This window comes from Symphalangus syndactylus, chromosome 13 (assembly GCF_028878055.3).
Source record: "Symphalangus syndactylus isolate Jambi chromosome 13, NHGRI_mSymSyn1-v2.1_pri, whole genome shotgun sequence".
Taxonomy (NCBI): Eukaryota; Metazoa; Chordata; class Mammalia; order Primates; family Hylobatidae; genus Symphalangus; species Symphalangus syndactylus.
In genome coordinates this window covers 36,317,340-36,330,436 of record NC_072435.2, presented here as the reverse complement: position 1 = coordinate 36,330,436, position 13,097 = coordinate 36,317,340, and the positions used below count along the sequence as shown (strand labels likewise).

The 13,097-nt window shown below is 49.5% G+C and overlaps 1 protein-coding gene across 8 annotated transcripts in view; it reads left to right on the top strand.

Moving 5' to 3' along the window:
• DNMT1 (DNA methyltransferase 1) overlaps window positions 1–13,097 on the top strand; it is a 74,145-nt gene that overhangs the window by 33,964 nt on the left and 27,084 nt on the right. For 5 of the 8 annotated variants that reach the window (XM_055238201.2, XM_063615981.1, XM_055238199.2 and 2 more), the window contains 8 exons: window positions 3,758–3,792; window positions 5,421–5,508; window positions 8,455–8,489; window positions 9,072–9,153; window positions 11,997–12,031; window positions 12,335–12,380; window positions 12,476–12,556; window positions 12,631–12,740. In XM_055238201.2, coding sequence (XP_055094176.1) covers window positions 3,758–3,792; window positions 5,421–5,508; window positions 8,455–8,489; window positions 9,072–9,153; window positions 11,997–12,031; window positions 12,335–12,380; window positions 12,476–12,556; window positions 12,631–12,740 — 512 coding nt within the window. Of the gene's footprint in view, window positions 1–3,757; window positions 3,793–5,420; window positions 5,515–8,454; window positions 8,490–9,071; window positions 9,154–11,996; window positions 12,032–12,334; window positions 12,381–12,475; window positions 12,557–12,630; window positions 12,741–13,097 lie in introns of all 8 variants that reach the window. The other 3 variants (XM_063615982.1, XM_055238198.2, XM_063615978.1) reach the window with 1 other exon arrangement.

Below are 13,097 nucleotides of genomic sequence, written 5' to 3'. Positions count from 1 at the left end.
ACACCTGGCCTAAAATACTTTTCAAACTTATTTTTTTGTAGTTCTCTACATGGAAGGTGGGTTATGAGGTTGTCATAGTGAGGATCTTTGCTACTTATTTGTGGTATTTATTTAATTTAATTTAATTAATTATTTTTTGAGACAGTCTCCTGCTCTGTCACCCAGGCTGGAGTGCGGAGGTGCAATCTTGGCTCATTGCAACCTCAGCCTCCCAGGTTCAAGTAATTCTCATGTCCCAGCCTCCCGAGTAGCTGGGACTATAGGCGCCTGCCACCATACCTGGCTAATTTTTATGTTTTTATTTATTTATTTATTTATTTTTTTGAGACGGAGTCTTGCTCTGTCGCCCAGGCTGAAGTGCAGTGGCTCGATCTCCACTCACTGCAAGCTCCACCTCCTGGGTTCGCGCCATTCTCCTGCCTCAGCCTCCAGAGTAGCTTGGACCACAAGCACCTGCCACCATGCCCGGCTAATTTTTTGTATTTTTAGTAGAGACGGGGTTTCACCGTGTTAGCCAGGATGGTCTAGATCTCCTGGCCTCGTGATCCGCCTGTCTCGGCCTCCCAAAGTGCTGGGATTACAGGCGTGAACCACCGCGCCTAGCCAATTTTTGTGTTTTTAGTAGAGACGGGGTTTCACCATGTTGGCCAGGCTGGTCTCAAACTCCTGACCTCGAACGGTCCACCTGCCTCAGTCATCAAAGTGCTGGGATTACAGGCATGAGCCACCATACAGGCCAACCTATGCTACTTAATCAACTAGTCAAAGTTTCATTCTCACCCACTTCCTTCTCTGGCTGACGAGATCTTGGTGAAGATCTAATTTTCAGATGTAGGAGGTGCTAAAATTCTTTAGCATCATCCAGACATAAAGTTGCATTCTCCTCTGTGAAGTCAGACCAGCTCTTTCCCCAGTCCCTCATCTTCTTTGTAAAATCTGAGTCTAAGGTTCTATGCAATACAGATATTGGGTCCTGTTTTTTTTCTGTTTGTTTTGTTTTTTAATAAGATGACTGAGGGCCAGGCTTGGTGGCTCATGCCTGTAATTCTAGCATTTTGGGAGGCCGAGGTGGGTGGATCACTTGAGCTCAGGAGTTCGGGGCCAGCCTGGGCAATGTAGTGAGACCCCGTCTCTACAAAAAAATTCAAAAATCAGCTGGATGTGGTGGACCTTGCAACAGGCAGCGTGCCTGTAGTTCCAGCTTCTCAGGAGGCTGCGGCAGGAAGATGAGGAAGATCACTTGAGCTCAGGAGGCTGAGGATACAGTGAGCCATGATTGTCCCACTACAGTCCAGCCTGGATGACAAAGTGAGACTGGTCTTAAAAAAAAAAAAAAAAAAAAAAAGATGACTAGAAGTTTCTTACCAACTTAGGTAGATGATGAGTGCCTTACTTGGGAGCTTAGTAAGGGATGGCTGTCCACTGGGGAATCAACTAAAATGTACAATATTTTTTTTTTGTTTTTTGAAGCGGAGTTTTGCTCTAGTTGCCCAGGCTGCAGTGCAGTGGTGCGATCTCGGCTCACTGCAACCTCTGTCTCCTGGGTTCAAACGAATTCTCCTGCCTCAGCCTCCCGAGTAGCTGTGATTACAGGCTTCCGCTACCACGCCCAGCTAATTAATTTTTTTGTACTTTTAGTAGAGACAGGGTTTCACCATGTTGGCCAGGCTGGTCTCGAACTCCTGACCTCAGGTGATCCACCCGCCTCGGCCTCCCTAAGTGCTGGGATTACAGGCGTAAGCCATCGCACCCGGCCGCTGTACGATAATTTTTGAACCATCGGTACTTGAGGTTGGTCTTTCTTTTTTTACTTTTTCTTTTTTGTTGAGATGGAGTTTTGCTCTTTCGCTCAGGCTGGAGTGAAGTGGCACAATCTTAGCTCACTACAACCTCCACTCCCTGGGTTCCAGCGATTCTCCTGCCTCAGCCTCTCCAGTAGCTGGGATTATAGGCGCCCGCCACCCCGTCCACCTAATTTTTGTATTTTTAGTAGAGATGGGGTTTTGTCATGTTAGCCAGGCTGGTCTGGAACTCCTGACCTCAGGTGATCCACCCACCTCAGCCTCCCAAAGTCCAGGATTACAGGGGTGAACCACCACGCCTGGCTGAAGTTGGTCTTTCATTGATCACCTTTCCTATCGTGATCCTAGTTAAATTAGACAGCAGTTGCAGTTAGTGCATACCTCGAATTTGTTTCAGAACAAGCAGTCCTAACGGGCTAATTCAACCACTACCCTCCAAAGAAGGAACCTGTGGCAAGATCGAAATCCCTCACCTGTAAGCATACTTTCAGGATTTCTTCTTGTAGTAGGAAGGTTTGCAAAGTGTTTTTTTGTTTTGTTTTGTTTTGTTTTGTTTTTTTATTTGAGACGGAGTCTTGCTCTGTCGCCCAGGCTGGAGTGCAGTGGTGCCATCTCCGCTCACTGCAAGCTCCGCCCCCCGGGTTCACGCCATTCTGCCTCAGCCTCCCGAGTAGCTGGGACTACAGGTGCCTGCCACCATGCCCGGCTAATTTTTTTTGTGTTTTTGGTAGAGACGGGGTTATTTATTTATTTATTTATTTATTTTTTGAGACGGAATCTCGCTCTTGTCGCCCAGGCTGGAGTGCAGTGGCGTGATCTCGGTTCACTGCAAGCTCCGCCTCCCGAGTTCACGCCATTCTCCTGCCTCCGCCTCCCGAGTAGCTGGAACTACAGGCGCCGGCCACCATGCTCGGCTAATTTTTTTTTTTTTTTTTGTATTTTTAGTAGAGACGGGGTTTCACTGTGTTAGCCAGGATGGTCTCCATCTCCTGACCTTGTGATCCGCCCATCTCGGCCTCCCAAAGTGCTGGGATTACAGTAGTGAGCCACGGTGCCCGGCTGCAAAGTGTTTCTTAATATCGCTGACCTTTGCGATCTCTTCACAGACTACCACGTATGGAGTTTCTGAAGGTTGGATTTGACTTGCCTGATTCTCTGGCAAGATGTGTCTAGTTCTTTAAATGCAGCCTCAGGCTGGGCATGGTGGCTCACGCCCATAATGCCAGCACTTTGGGAGACCAAGGCGGACGGATCACTTGAATTCGAGACCAGTCTGGCCAACATGATGAAACCCCATCTCTACTAAAAATACAAAAATTAGCTGGTCATGGTGGTGTGTGCCTGTAAACCCAGCTACTTGGGAGGCTGAAGCAGGAGAATTGCTTGAACCTGGGAGTTGGAGGTTACAGTGAGCCAAGATTACACCACTGCACTCCAGCCTGGGTGACAGAGTGAGACTCCGTCTCATAAATAAATAAATGAATAAATGCAGTCTCAGAGGCTGTGTTGTTGTGTCTCAGTTGGAGCTACTTTTCAGATTGGGCCATCCTATTTCATTGCTTTATATCGGAAGTAGAGATTTATAATAAAGTTACTTTCTCTGAGGGAATCAACACTTACTGATGACAAGTAGTAGAGGAATTTTGAAGTAAAAATACTTAAACTGCAGTGTTATAGTGTCTCCTTTCTAAGGGTTTCATTTCCTGTCTACTTACCCCACTGAAGAAGAAAAGAAAATTGCTGTCTTGAACACCTGGCACAAGTGATCCTCCCACCTCAGCCTTCCAAAGTTCTGAGATTACAGGCATGAGCTACCGTGCCCACTGGTAGACAGTCTTTACTCCCACCACTGGACTCTAGGATCAGTTCAGGTGTTTTATTTCCATAGGACACTTTAATAGAAAGATCCACACCAAATGGAAAAAGTTAACTTGTCTTTTTTCCCTGCAACTTAGGAAGAAAAGAGACTCCGAAGTCAAACCAAAGAACCGTAAGTGCAGCGAACCTGCCTTTGTGCTTTGTTGTGAAACTGAATTGCTAACATAAGTATCCTGGTAAAATAACGGGTTGGTATGGAACAGTGGGTACTAATCAAATGTCTCTTATGTGGGCAAGTTCTGCTTGTGAAAGGTGAGACCACCCTGAAGTGAAGGCTGAAGTTAACTTTTTTAACTTTAATTTAATTTAATTTAATTTTGAGACGGAGTCCTGCTCTGTCACCCAGGCTGGAGTGCAGTGGTGCAATCCCGGCTCACTGCAACCCCCACCTCCTGGGCTGAAGCGATTCTCCTGTCTCAGCCTCCCGAGTAGCTGGGAGTATGGGCGCGTACCACCATGACCAGCTAATTTTTGTATTTTTAGTAGAGACAGGGTTTCACCATATTGGTCAGGCTGGTCTTGAACTCCTGACCTCACATGACCCACCTGCCTCAGCCTCCCAAAGTGCTGGGATTGCAGGGTGAAGTTAGCTTCGATTTCTCCTCCCAACCCCAGGGCCCTTCTCAGGGTTGGTCACACAGCTGTGTGTCATGTGGCAGTGAAAGGCCGTCGAGTGAGCAGCTGTGTCACTTACCTTTCACTGTGAAAATGCTGTGTGACAAATGGCTCCAAGGCCGGAGGCCTAGAACAGTGAGCATTTTTCAAGCTCAGTTGTCTACAGCTTGGTGGCTGTTGGCTGATCTTGAGCTGGCTTAGTGGGGACGGCTGGGCTGACCCAGCTCTGCCTCCGCAATTTGGCCAGCCTGGGTACACGCTTGTGGCTGTGCCAGACCACAAGGGCAGAAATGAAAAGTAGCACTTTTTCAAACCTCTGTTGGAAAAAGTTGGGCCAGGTGCAGTAGCTCGTGCCTATAATCTCAGCACTTTGAGAGGCTGAGGCGGATGGATCACTTGATGTCAAGAGTTCAAGATCAGCCTGGCCAACATGGTGAAACCCCATCTCTAATAAAAATACAAAAAATTAGCTCAGCGTGGTGGTGCATGCCTGTGGTCCCAGCTACTTGGGAGACTGAGGCAAGAGAATCACTTGAACCTGGGAGGCGGAGGTTGCAGTGAGCCGAGATCACATCACTGCACTCCAGCCTGGGTGACAGAGCAAGACTCTGCCTCAAGAAAAAAAAAAGAAAAAAAGAAAAAGAAAACAATTAGCTGAAGTAAATGTTGAGACTGAGCCTGAATCCGGAGGTGGGCAGAATACCCCACCCAAGCGGCAGGGCCCTGGCAGAGGGAGAGGTGAAGACTCGGACCCCTGTGTGCAGTCAGCTGTCCACGGTCACTGACTGACGCAGATTGCACATCAGCCCAGCTCTCAACCTGGGCAGGCCAGACATGGGTCTTCCTCCACATCAGGCCACAGAAATCATGGCATCCCTTTGTCTGCTTTTTGTATTAAACCACTGGCATCTCTGACCAACATTCAGATGTGGTATTGATGCTGTTCCTGAAGACCTTGAGTCCAGGAGTAGTAAATGCCCTCTGGGCTTCCTGCAGTGAAGACAGGAGAGGCAGCCTGCCCTCTGAACCTGGGGAGGAGCTTGTGTCAGCCCTTAGGAGCTGTTGGCCCCGGTGCAGGGCCCCCCCAAGCTGACCAGCCTGTGCGTGTGTTGTCTTCTGTGACAGAACACCCAAACAGAAACTGAAGGAGGAGCTGGACAGAGAAGCCAGGGCAGGCATGCACGCTGATGAGGACGAAGACGGAGACGAGAAAGTAAAGGCGGGTTATTTGTTTCTGAACTCCCCCTTATTCTTCTGCTCCTGTTTGCTTGGGCAGCAGTATGCAGGGTGGGGCTCTGGGTTCAAGTCCAGCCCCATCCACCCAGGCTCCACGGGGCTGTCCAGACTCTGGGAAGGTCACCTTTTCCTCCTCTTGGGGGCCGGGATTTGTGGCTGGATGCCTGTGCCCGATGCCTAGTAAACACTCAGTTGTCCTCTGTCTTTGACACTAGAGAGGGTCTGTGTGCGCCTGGGCTGAGATGTGTGTGAAGCATCCTCTCCTGAGGCCTCACTGCTGAGAAGCCTTGACACACAGTCAGCTCCGACGCACATGTCAGCCACACCTTGATTCTTTCCCAGCCTCCTACGTTCTTCTGAGTCTAGCTCTCCCCCTGCCAGCCTCCCCAGTCTAGTTCAGCCAAGTGCATGCGTTTAAACCCTAAAGCATCATGTGGAACACTGCTGGGCCTCTGTCAAAGTACAGGATGGCCAGGTTGCCTGCAGGCCCTCCTGCATGAACTCTAGGGAAGGGAGCTAGGTCATCAGTGGGGGACGGCGGGTCCCTGTCTAAGAGATGCTGAAGACCCCAAGAGGGTCTCTGGGTTTCTGCCTGTTAGTTCTAGAGAGTGGAGCCCAAGGTCACGGGCTTGCTGGGTGACAAGCACCCTCACTTCTGACCCGGTCACCAATGGGCTTCCATCCTCACCCCATAGCGGGGGAGCCTTTGGTATTGCCTCCAGCCTCCCATCCTTCACCTCTTCTGTCCAAATGTTGGTCACCTTACTGTCAGCACTCCTTCAGACTGGAGTAGTCACATTACTCCCTGCCCTCTATTGGAAACTGGCAGGGGCCTGAACTCACACTGCCAGCACTTTTGCCTCATGGTAGAAAGGGATGTGAGGGCTGGGCATGGTGGCTCACTACTGTAATCTCAGCCCTTTGGGAGGCTGAGGTGGGTGGATCACTTGAGGTCAGGAGTTTGAGACCAGCCAGGCCAACATGGTGAAATCCCATGTCACCTAAAAATACAAAAATCAGCCGGGCATGGTGGCATGTGCCTCTAATCCCAGCTACTTGGGAGGCTGAGGTAGGAGAATCACTTGAACCCAGGAGGCAGAGGTTGCAGTGAGCCAAGATTATGCCACTGCACTCCAGCCTGGGCAACAGAGTGAGACTCTGTCTCAAAAAAATATATAGTAATAATAATAAAAGCAGTGCCCAGAAAACAAGGATTGTTGGCTGCTCCACCCCAGGGGGCCCCTTGCACAGGAGGTGCCGTCTCTGCCTCCCAAAGCTCTAAGAGCCACTGTCCCCCATCCCAAGAGACAGGGTCTTGCTCTGTCACCCACGCTGGAATGCAATGGTGCAATCACGGTTCACTGCAGCCTCGACCTCCCAGGCTCAGGTGATCTTCCCACCTCAGCCTCCCAAGTAGCTGGGACTATAGGCAGGCACCACCATGTCCAGCTAATTTTTTTTTTTTTTTTTAATTTTTTGTAGAGATAGGGTTTTGCCATGTTTCCCAGGCTGGTCTCAGTCAAACTCCTGGACTCAAGTTACCTACCTATCTCAGTCCCCCAAAGTGGCGGAGTGGTAGGATTACAGGCACGAACCATTGCACTCGGTCTGTTTGGTTCGTTCTTTTTTTTTTTTTAAGACAGTCTCCCTCTGTCATGCAATGGTGTGATCTTGAGTCACTGCACCCTCCACCTCCCAGGTTCAAGTGATTCTCCTGAGCAGCTGGGATTACAGGCGTGTGCTACCATGCCTGGCTAATTTTTATATTTTTAGTAGAGATGGGGATTCACCATGTTGGCCAGGCTGGTCTCTAACTCCTGACCTCAAACAATCCACCTGCCTCAGCCTCCCAAGGTGCTGGGATTACGTGTGTGAGGCACCATGCCTGGCCTGTGGGTTTTTTTTTTTTTTTTTTTTTTTTAGACAAGATCTTGCTCTGTTTCCCAGGCTAGAGTGCAGGAGTGCAGTGGTACTATCATAGCTCATTGCAGTCTGTTGGGTTCAAGTGATCCTCCCACTTCAGCCTCCCAAGTAGCTGGCACTACAGGCATGCACCACCATGGATGTCTACTTTTTAAATTTATTTTTTGTAAGCCAGGCGCCCAGTGGCTCACACCTATAATCCTAGCATTTTGGGAGGCTGAGGTGGGCGGATCACCTGAAGTCAGGAGTTCGAAATCAGCCTGACCAACATGGTGAAACCCCAGCTCTACTAAAGATAAAAAATTAGCTGGGTGTGGTGGCACATGCCTGTAATCCCAGCTACTAGGGAGGCCGAGGCAGGAGAATCATTTGAACCTGAGAGGCAGAGGTGAGCGAAGATCATACCATTGCACTCCAGCCTGGGCAGCAAGAGTGAATCAATCTCTCTCTCTCTCTCTCCATATATATATATGTATATTTTGCAGAGACGGGGTCTCAGCGTGTTGCCCAGGCTGGCCTCGAACTCCTGGCATCAAGCAATCCTCCTGCCTTAGCCTCCCAAAATGCTGGGTTTACAGGCACATGCCACTGCACACAGCCTGTAAATAAAGTCTTATTGGAACAGAGCCACACTTTTTCATTTACGTTTTGCCTGTGGGTGCTTTTGTGCTACCATAGCAGAGATGATCATTCTGATACAGACCACATGGTCAGCAAAGCTGAAAATACTGATCCTCTGGCTCTTACAAAAACAGTTTGCCAAGCCCTGGTCTAGGAGGTTCTTTAGTGCCTTCTTGTTAGTTTCAGGTGGGGAATTAAGGGAGGGAAAGTGAAGCCTCGTGTTTACCCGGTAGATCTGCCCAGGCCTGCCTGTCTTCCAGCTCCACAGTGCTGGGATCCCTAACCTGTAACTTTGGTGTTTGCATTTTATCTCACTCTGGCTCAGAAACTAACTTTTTCCCTTCTTTATTTCTCTACCTCCCCCCTATTTTTCTGTCAGGATGAGAAGAAGCACAGAAGTCAACCCAAAGATCTGTAAGTGTTTAAAATGCTTGTGCTTTTGTGTCATCTGAATCAGTAGAAAGCCTGTTCTAGGCCAGGTGTGGTGGCTTGCATCTGTAATCCCAGCACTTTGGGAGGCTGAGGTGGGTGAATCACCTGAGGTCAGGAGTTCAAGACCAGCCTGGCCAACATGGTGGAACCCCGTCTGTACTAAAAATACAAAAATTAGCTGGGTGTGGTGGCGAGTGCCTATAATCCCAGCTACTCGGAAGGCTGAGGCAGAATTGCTAGAAGCCAGGAGGTGGAGGTTGCAATGAGCTGAGATCACTCCACTGCACTCCAGCCTGGACAACAAGAGTGAAACTCTGTCTCAAAAAAAAAAAAAAAAAAAAAAAAAAGCCTGTTCTAGAAACCTGTGGTGATGTAGACATGTGTGGGGACCCTGGGGCCTCTGAAGGCCTTGTCTCGGGATGACAAGCTGGCAGTATGCCTGTAGAGCTCCCACGGGTATCTTGCTTTCCCATGGGGAGGCATTAGTTTGTCACTTTCCATGCGAGTTGGCAATGTGGTTAGTGTTCTAAGCTGCTACTCGCTGTGTATCTGTTCACCCTGCAGAGCTGCCAAACGGAGGCCCGAAGAAAAAGAACCTGAAAGAGTAAATCCACAGATTACTGATGAAAAAGACGAGGATGAAAAGGTAAAGGTCTCAGTTTTCTTTCTTTCTTTTTTTTTTTTTTTCAAGACGGGGTTTCGCCATGTTGCCCAGGCTGGTCTTAGGAAAAAGAAGACTGGGCGTGGTGGCTCAGGCCTGTAATCCCAGCACTTTGAGAGGCTGAGGCGGGTGAATCACATGAGGTCAGGAGTTCAAGACCAGCCTGACCAACATAGTGAAACCCTGTCTCTACTAAAAATACAAAAATTAGCTGGGCATGGTGGTGCACGCCTGTAGTCCCAGCTACTCGAGAGGCTGAGATAGGAGAATCGCTTGAGCCTGGGAGGTGGAGGTTGCAGTGAGCCAAGATCACACCATTGCATTCCAGGCTGGGGACACAGCAAAATTAGCTTGGCATGGTGGCATATGCCTGTAGTCCCAGCTCCTTGGAAGCCTGAGGCGCGAGAATTGCTTGAACCCAGGAGGCAGAGGTTGCTGTGAGCTGAGATCATGCCACTGTACTCCTGCCTGGACAACAGAGCAAGACTCTGTCTCAAAAAAAAAAAAAAAAAAATGCTGGGTACAGTGGCTCACGCCTGTCTTCCCAGCACTTTGGAAGGCCAAGGCAGGCGCATCACCTGAGGTCAGGAGTTTGAAACCAGCCTGGGCAACATGGTGAAACCCCGTCTCTACTAAAAATACAAAAATTAGCCAATTGTGGTGGTAGGGGCCTGTAATCCCAGCTACTTGGGAAGCTGAGGCAGGCGAATCACTTGAACCCAAGAGGTAGAGGTTGCAGTGAGCCGAGGTCACACCATTGCACTCCAGGCTGGGGACACAGCAAGACTCTGTCTCAAAAACAACAAAAAATACAAGGACATTGGTCTTGTTGGATGGGGCCCCACCTTTATTACCTCATTTAACCATAATTGACTCCTTAAAGACTCTACATCCAAATACAGTCACATAGCAGGTTAGTCTTAACATATGAATTTTGCAGGGGACATGACTCGGTCTGTATACCCCCTCATCAATTGTTTGCTTACCTTTTTTTTTTTTTTTTTTTTTTTTTTTTTTTGAGACGGAGTCTCGCTCTGTCACCCAGGCTGGAGTGCAGTGGCGCGATCTCGGCTCACTGCAAGCTCCGCCTCCTGGGTTCACGCCATTCTCCTGCCTCAGCCTCTCCGAGTAGCTGGGACTACAGGCGCCTGCCACCACGCCCGGCTAATTTTTTGTATTTTTAGTAGAGACGGGGTTTCACGGTGGTCTCGATCTCCTGACCTCGTGATCCACCCGCCTCGGCCTCCCAAAGTGCTGGGATTACAAGCGTGAGCCACCGCGCCCAGCCTTCTTACCTTTACATTTTAGTATTTATTTATTTATTTATTTTTTTTGAGACGGAGTCTCGCTCTGTCGCCCAGGCTGGAGTGCAGTGGCGCAATCACAGCTCACTGCAAGCTCCGCCTCCCGGGTTCACGCCATTCTCCTGCCTCAGCCTCTCCGAGTAGCTGGGACTACAGGCGCCCGCCACCACGCCCGGCTAATTTTTTGTATTTTTTAGTAGAGACGGGGTTTCACCATGGTCTCGATCTCCTGACCTCGTGATCCGCCCGCCTCGGCCTCCCAAAGTGCTGGGATTACAAGCGTGAGCCACCGCGCCCGGCCTCATTTTAGTATTTATTTTTGAGACAGGGTCTCACTCTTGTCGAGGCTGGAATGCAGTGGTACAGTCATAGCTACCATAGCCTCGAACTCCTGGGCTGAAGCAATCCTCCTGGGCCTTCAAGGTGGCTGGGACTACAGGCAAATGCCACTACACCCAGTTAACTTTCTATTTTTGTAGAGACAGGGTTTTACTGTGTTGCCCAGGCTGGTCTTGAGCTCCTGTGCTCAAGCAATCCTCCCACCTGGGCTTCTTAAAGTGCTGGGATTATAGGCGTGGGTCACTGTGCCTGGCCAGTTATTTATTTATTTATTTATTTATTTATTTATTTATTTATTTTTTGAGACAGTCTCGCTCTGTCGCCAGGCTGGAGTGCAGTGGCGCGATATCGACTCACTGTAACCTCTGTCTCCCTGGTTCAAGCTATTCTCCTGCCTCAGCCTCCCAAGTAGCTGGGACTACAGGCACATGCCACCATGCCCAGCTAATTTTTGTATTTTTAGTAGAGACAGGGTTTCACCATCTTGGCCAGGATGGTCTCAATCTCTTGACCTCGTGATCCATCCGCCTCGGCCTGCGAAAGTGCTGGGATTACAGGCGTGAGCCATCGCGCCCGGCCCTGTGCTTGGCCAATTATTTGTTTACCTTGAGGTGTCCACTTACACAGGAAAGCTAAGGTTTTAAAATATTGGCTTCTCCTCTGAATCTTTTCAGGAAGTCTTTGGTTATGAGATTTATTTATTCATTTATTTTGAGATGGAGTCGCACTCACTCTGTCACCCAGGCTGGAATGCAGTGGCGTGATCTCTGCTTACTGCAACCTCTACGTCCCAGGTTCAAGTGATTCTTCTGCCTCAGCCACCTGAGTATCTGAGATTACAAGTTCCCGCCTGGCTAATCTTTGTATTTTTGGTAGAGACATGATTTCGCCATGTTGGCCAGGCTGGTCTGGAACTCCCGACCTCCAGTCATCTGTGTGCCTTGGCCTCCCAAAGTGCTGGGATTACAGGCATGAGCCACTGTGCTGGGCCTGGCTATAAGATTTTTGATTATATGACTTTAGATGGTAGAGTGAGTCAGAGCTCACCTGCTGGCCCTCTCACTGCCTCCCTCCCCTTCTCTCTGTTTTATGATAATCACTTACACAAAGTTCTTAACACCGAAGCACTATATGGGTGTAAAACACTCTCTTAGCCTTTAATCCTCTTTTGTTTTCCCTGTGTAGGAGGAGAAGAGACGCAAAACGACCCCCAAAGAACCGTAAGAATTTATTCTTGACATTATCCAAAGCAGATGATAATGTTAAAATGATGGAGGGGGTTTTGGTAATTGCCAGAGCAACCTTAGGCTCATTTTGGATCGGGCTGGTGAACATAGGACCAAGGTGCGTCAGGCAGGACGCCCCTGCGGTGAAGAGCCACTGTGACCACGCGCCTGGGCCTCACTGCCGCAGCTGGTGCCTCCCTGTGCCACAGGCGCCTCAGGCAGAAACCTCACAGGGGCGATTTTGATATTTTCTGAAACAATTAAACAAATGATCTTGTGATTTTTCTTTTCCCCCAGAACGGAGAAAAAAATGGCTCGCACCAAAACAGTCATGAACTCCAAGGTAAACGTCTGCTGGGAATAAAGCTGGTGGCGGTGCTCACGAGGCGGCTGGGAGCGGCTCTCTGAGTGCCATCATCTGTGTTCCTGCTCCCACAGACCCACCCTCCCAAGTGCATTCAGTGCGGGCAGTATCTGGACGACCCCGACCTCAAATATGGGCAGCACCCACCAGACGCGGTATGTGCAGCTCTCTTCCCAGCCTTCTTCTGCCCGCCCCTCGTCCCTCTGCTCACCAGCCCTGTGTCCTTCAGGTGGATGAGCCACAGATGCTGACAAACGAGAAGCTGTCCATCTTTGACGCCAATGAGTCTGGCTTTGAGAGTTATGAGGCACTTCCCCAGCACAAACTGACCTGCTTCAGGTAAGTGCACTTTTGTGTGCATGTTTGCTTCGTGGAAGGAGGCACTTGCCCAGAGGTGCCTATGGGCTCACGATTCTGGTGATGTTTTTTAGTGCCTGACCTGCAACATGTCTTAAGCTAACACTTCGTGGATAAGAGCCACCGTGGAGGGCTGGGCGCAGTGGCTTATGCCTGTAATCCTAGCACTTTGGGAGGCCGAGGTGAGCAGATCACTTCAGGTCAGGAGTTCAAGGCCAGCCTGGCCAACATGGCGAAACTTACCGAAAATACAAAAAGTAGCCAGGTGTGGTGGTACAAGACTGTAGTCCCAAGTACTTGAGAGGCTTAGGCAGGAGAATTTCTTGAACTCTGGAGGCG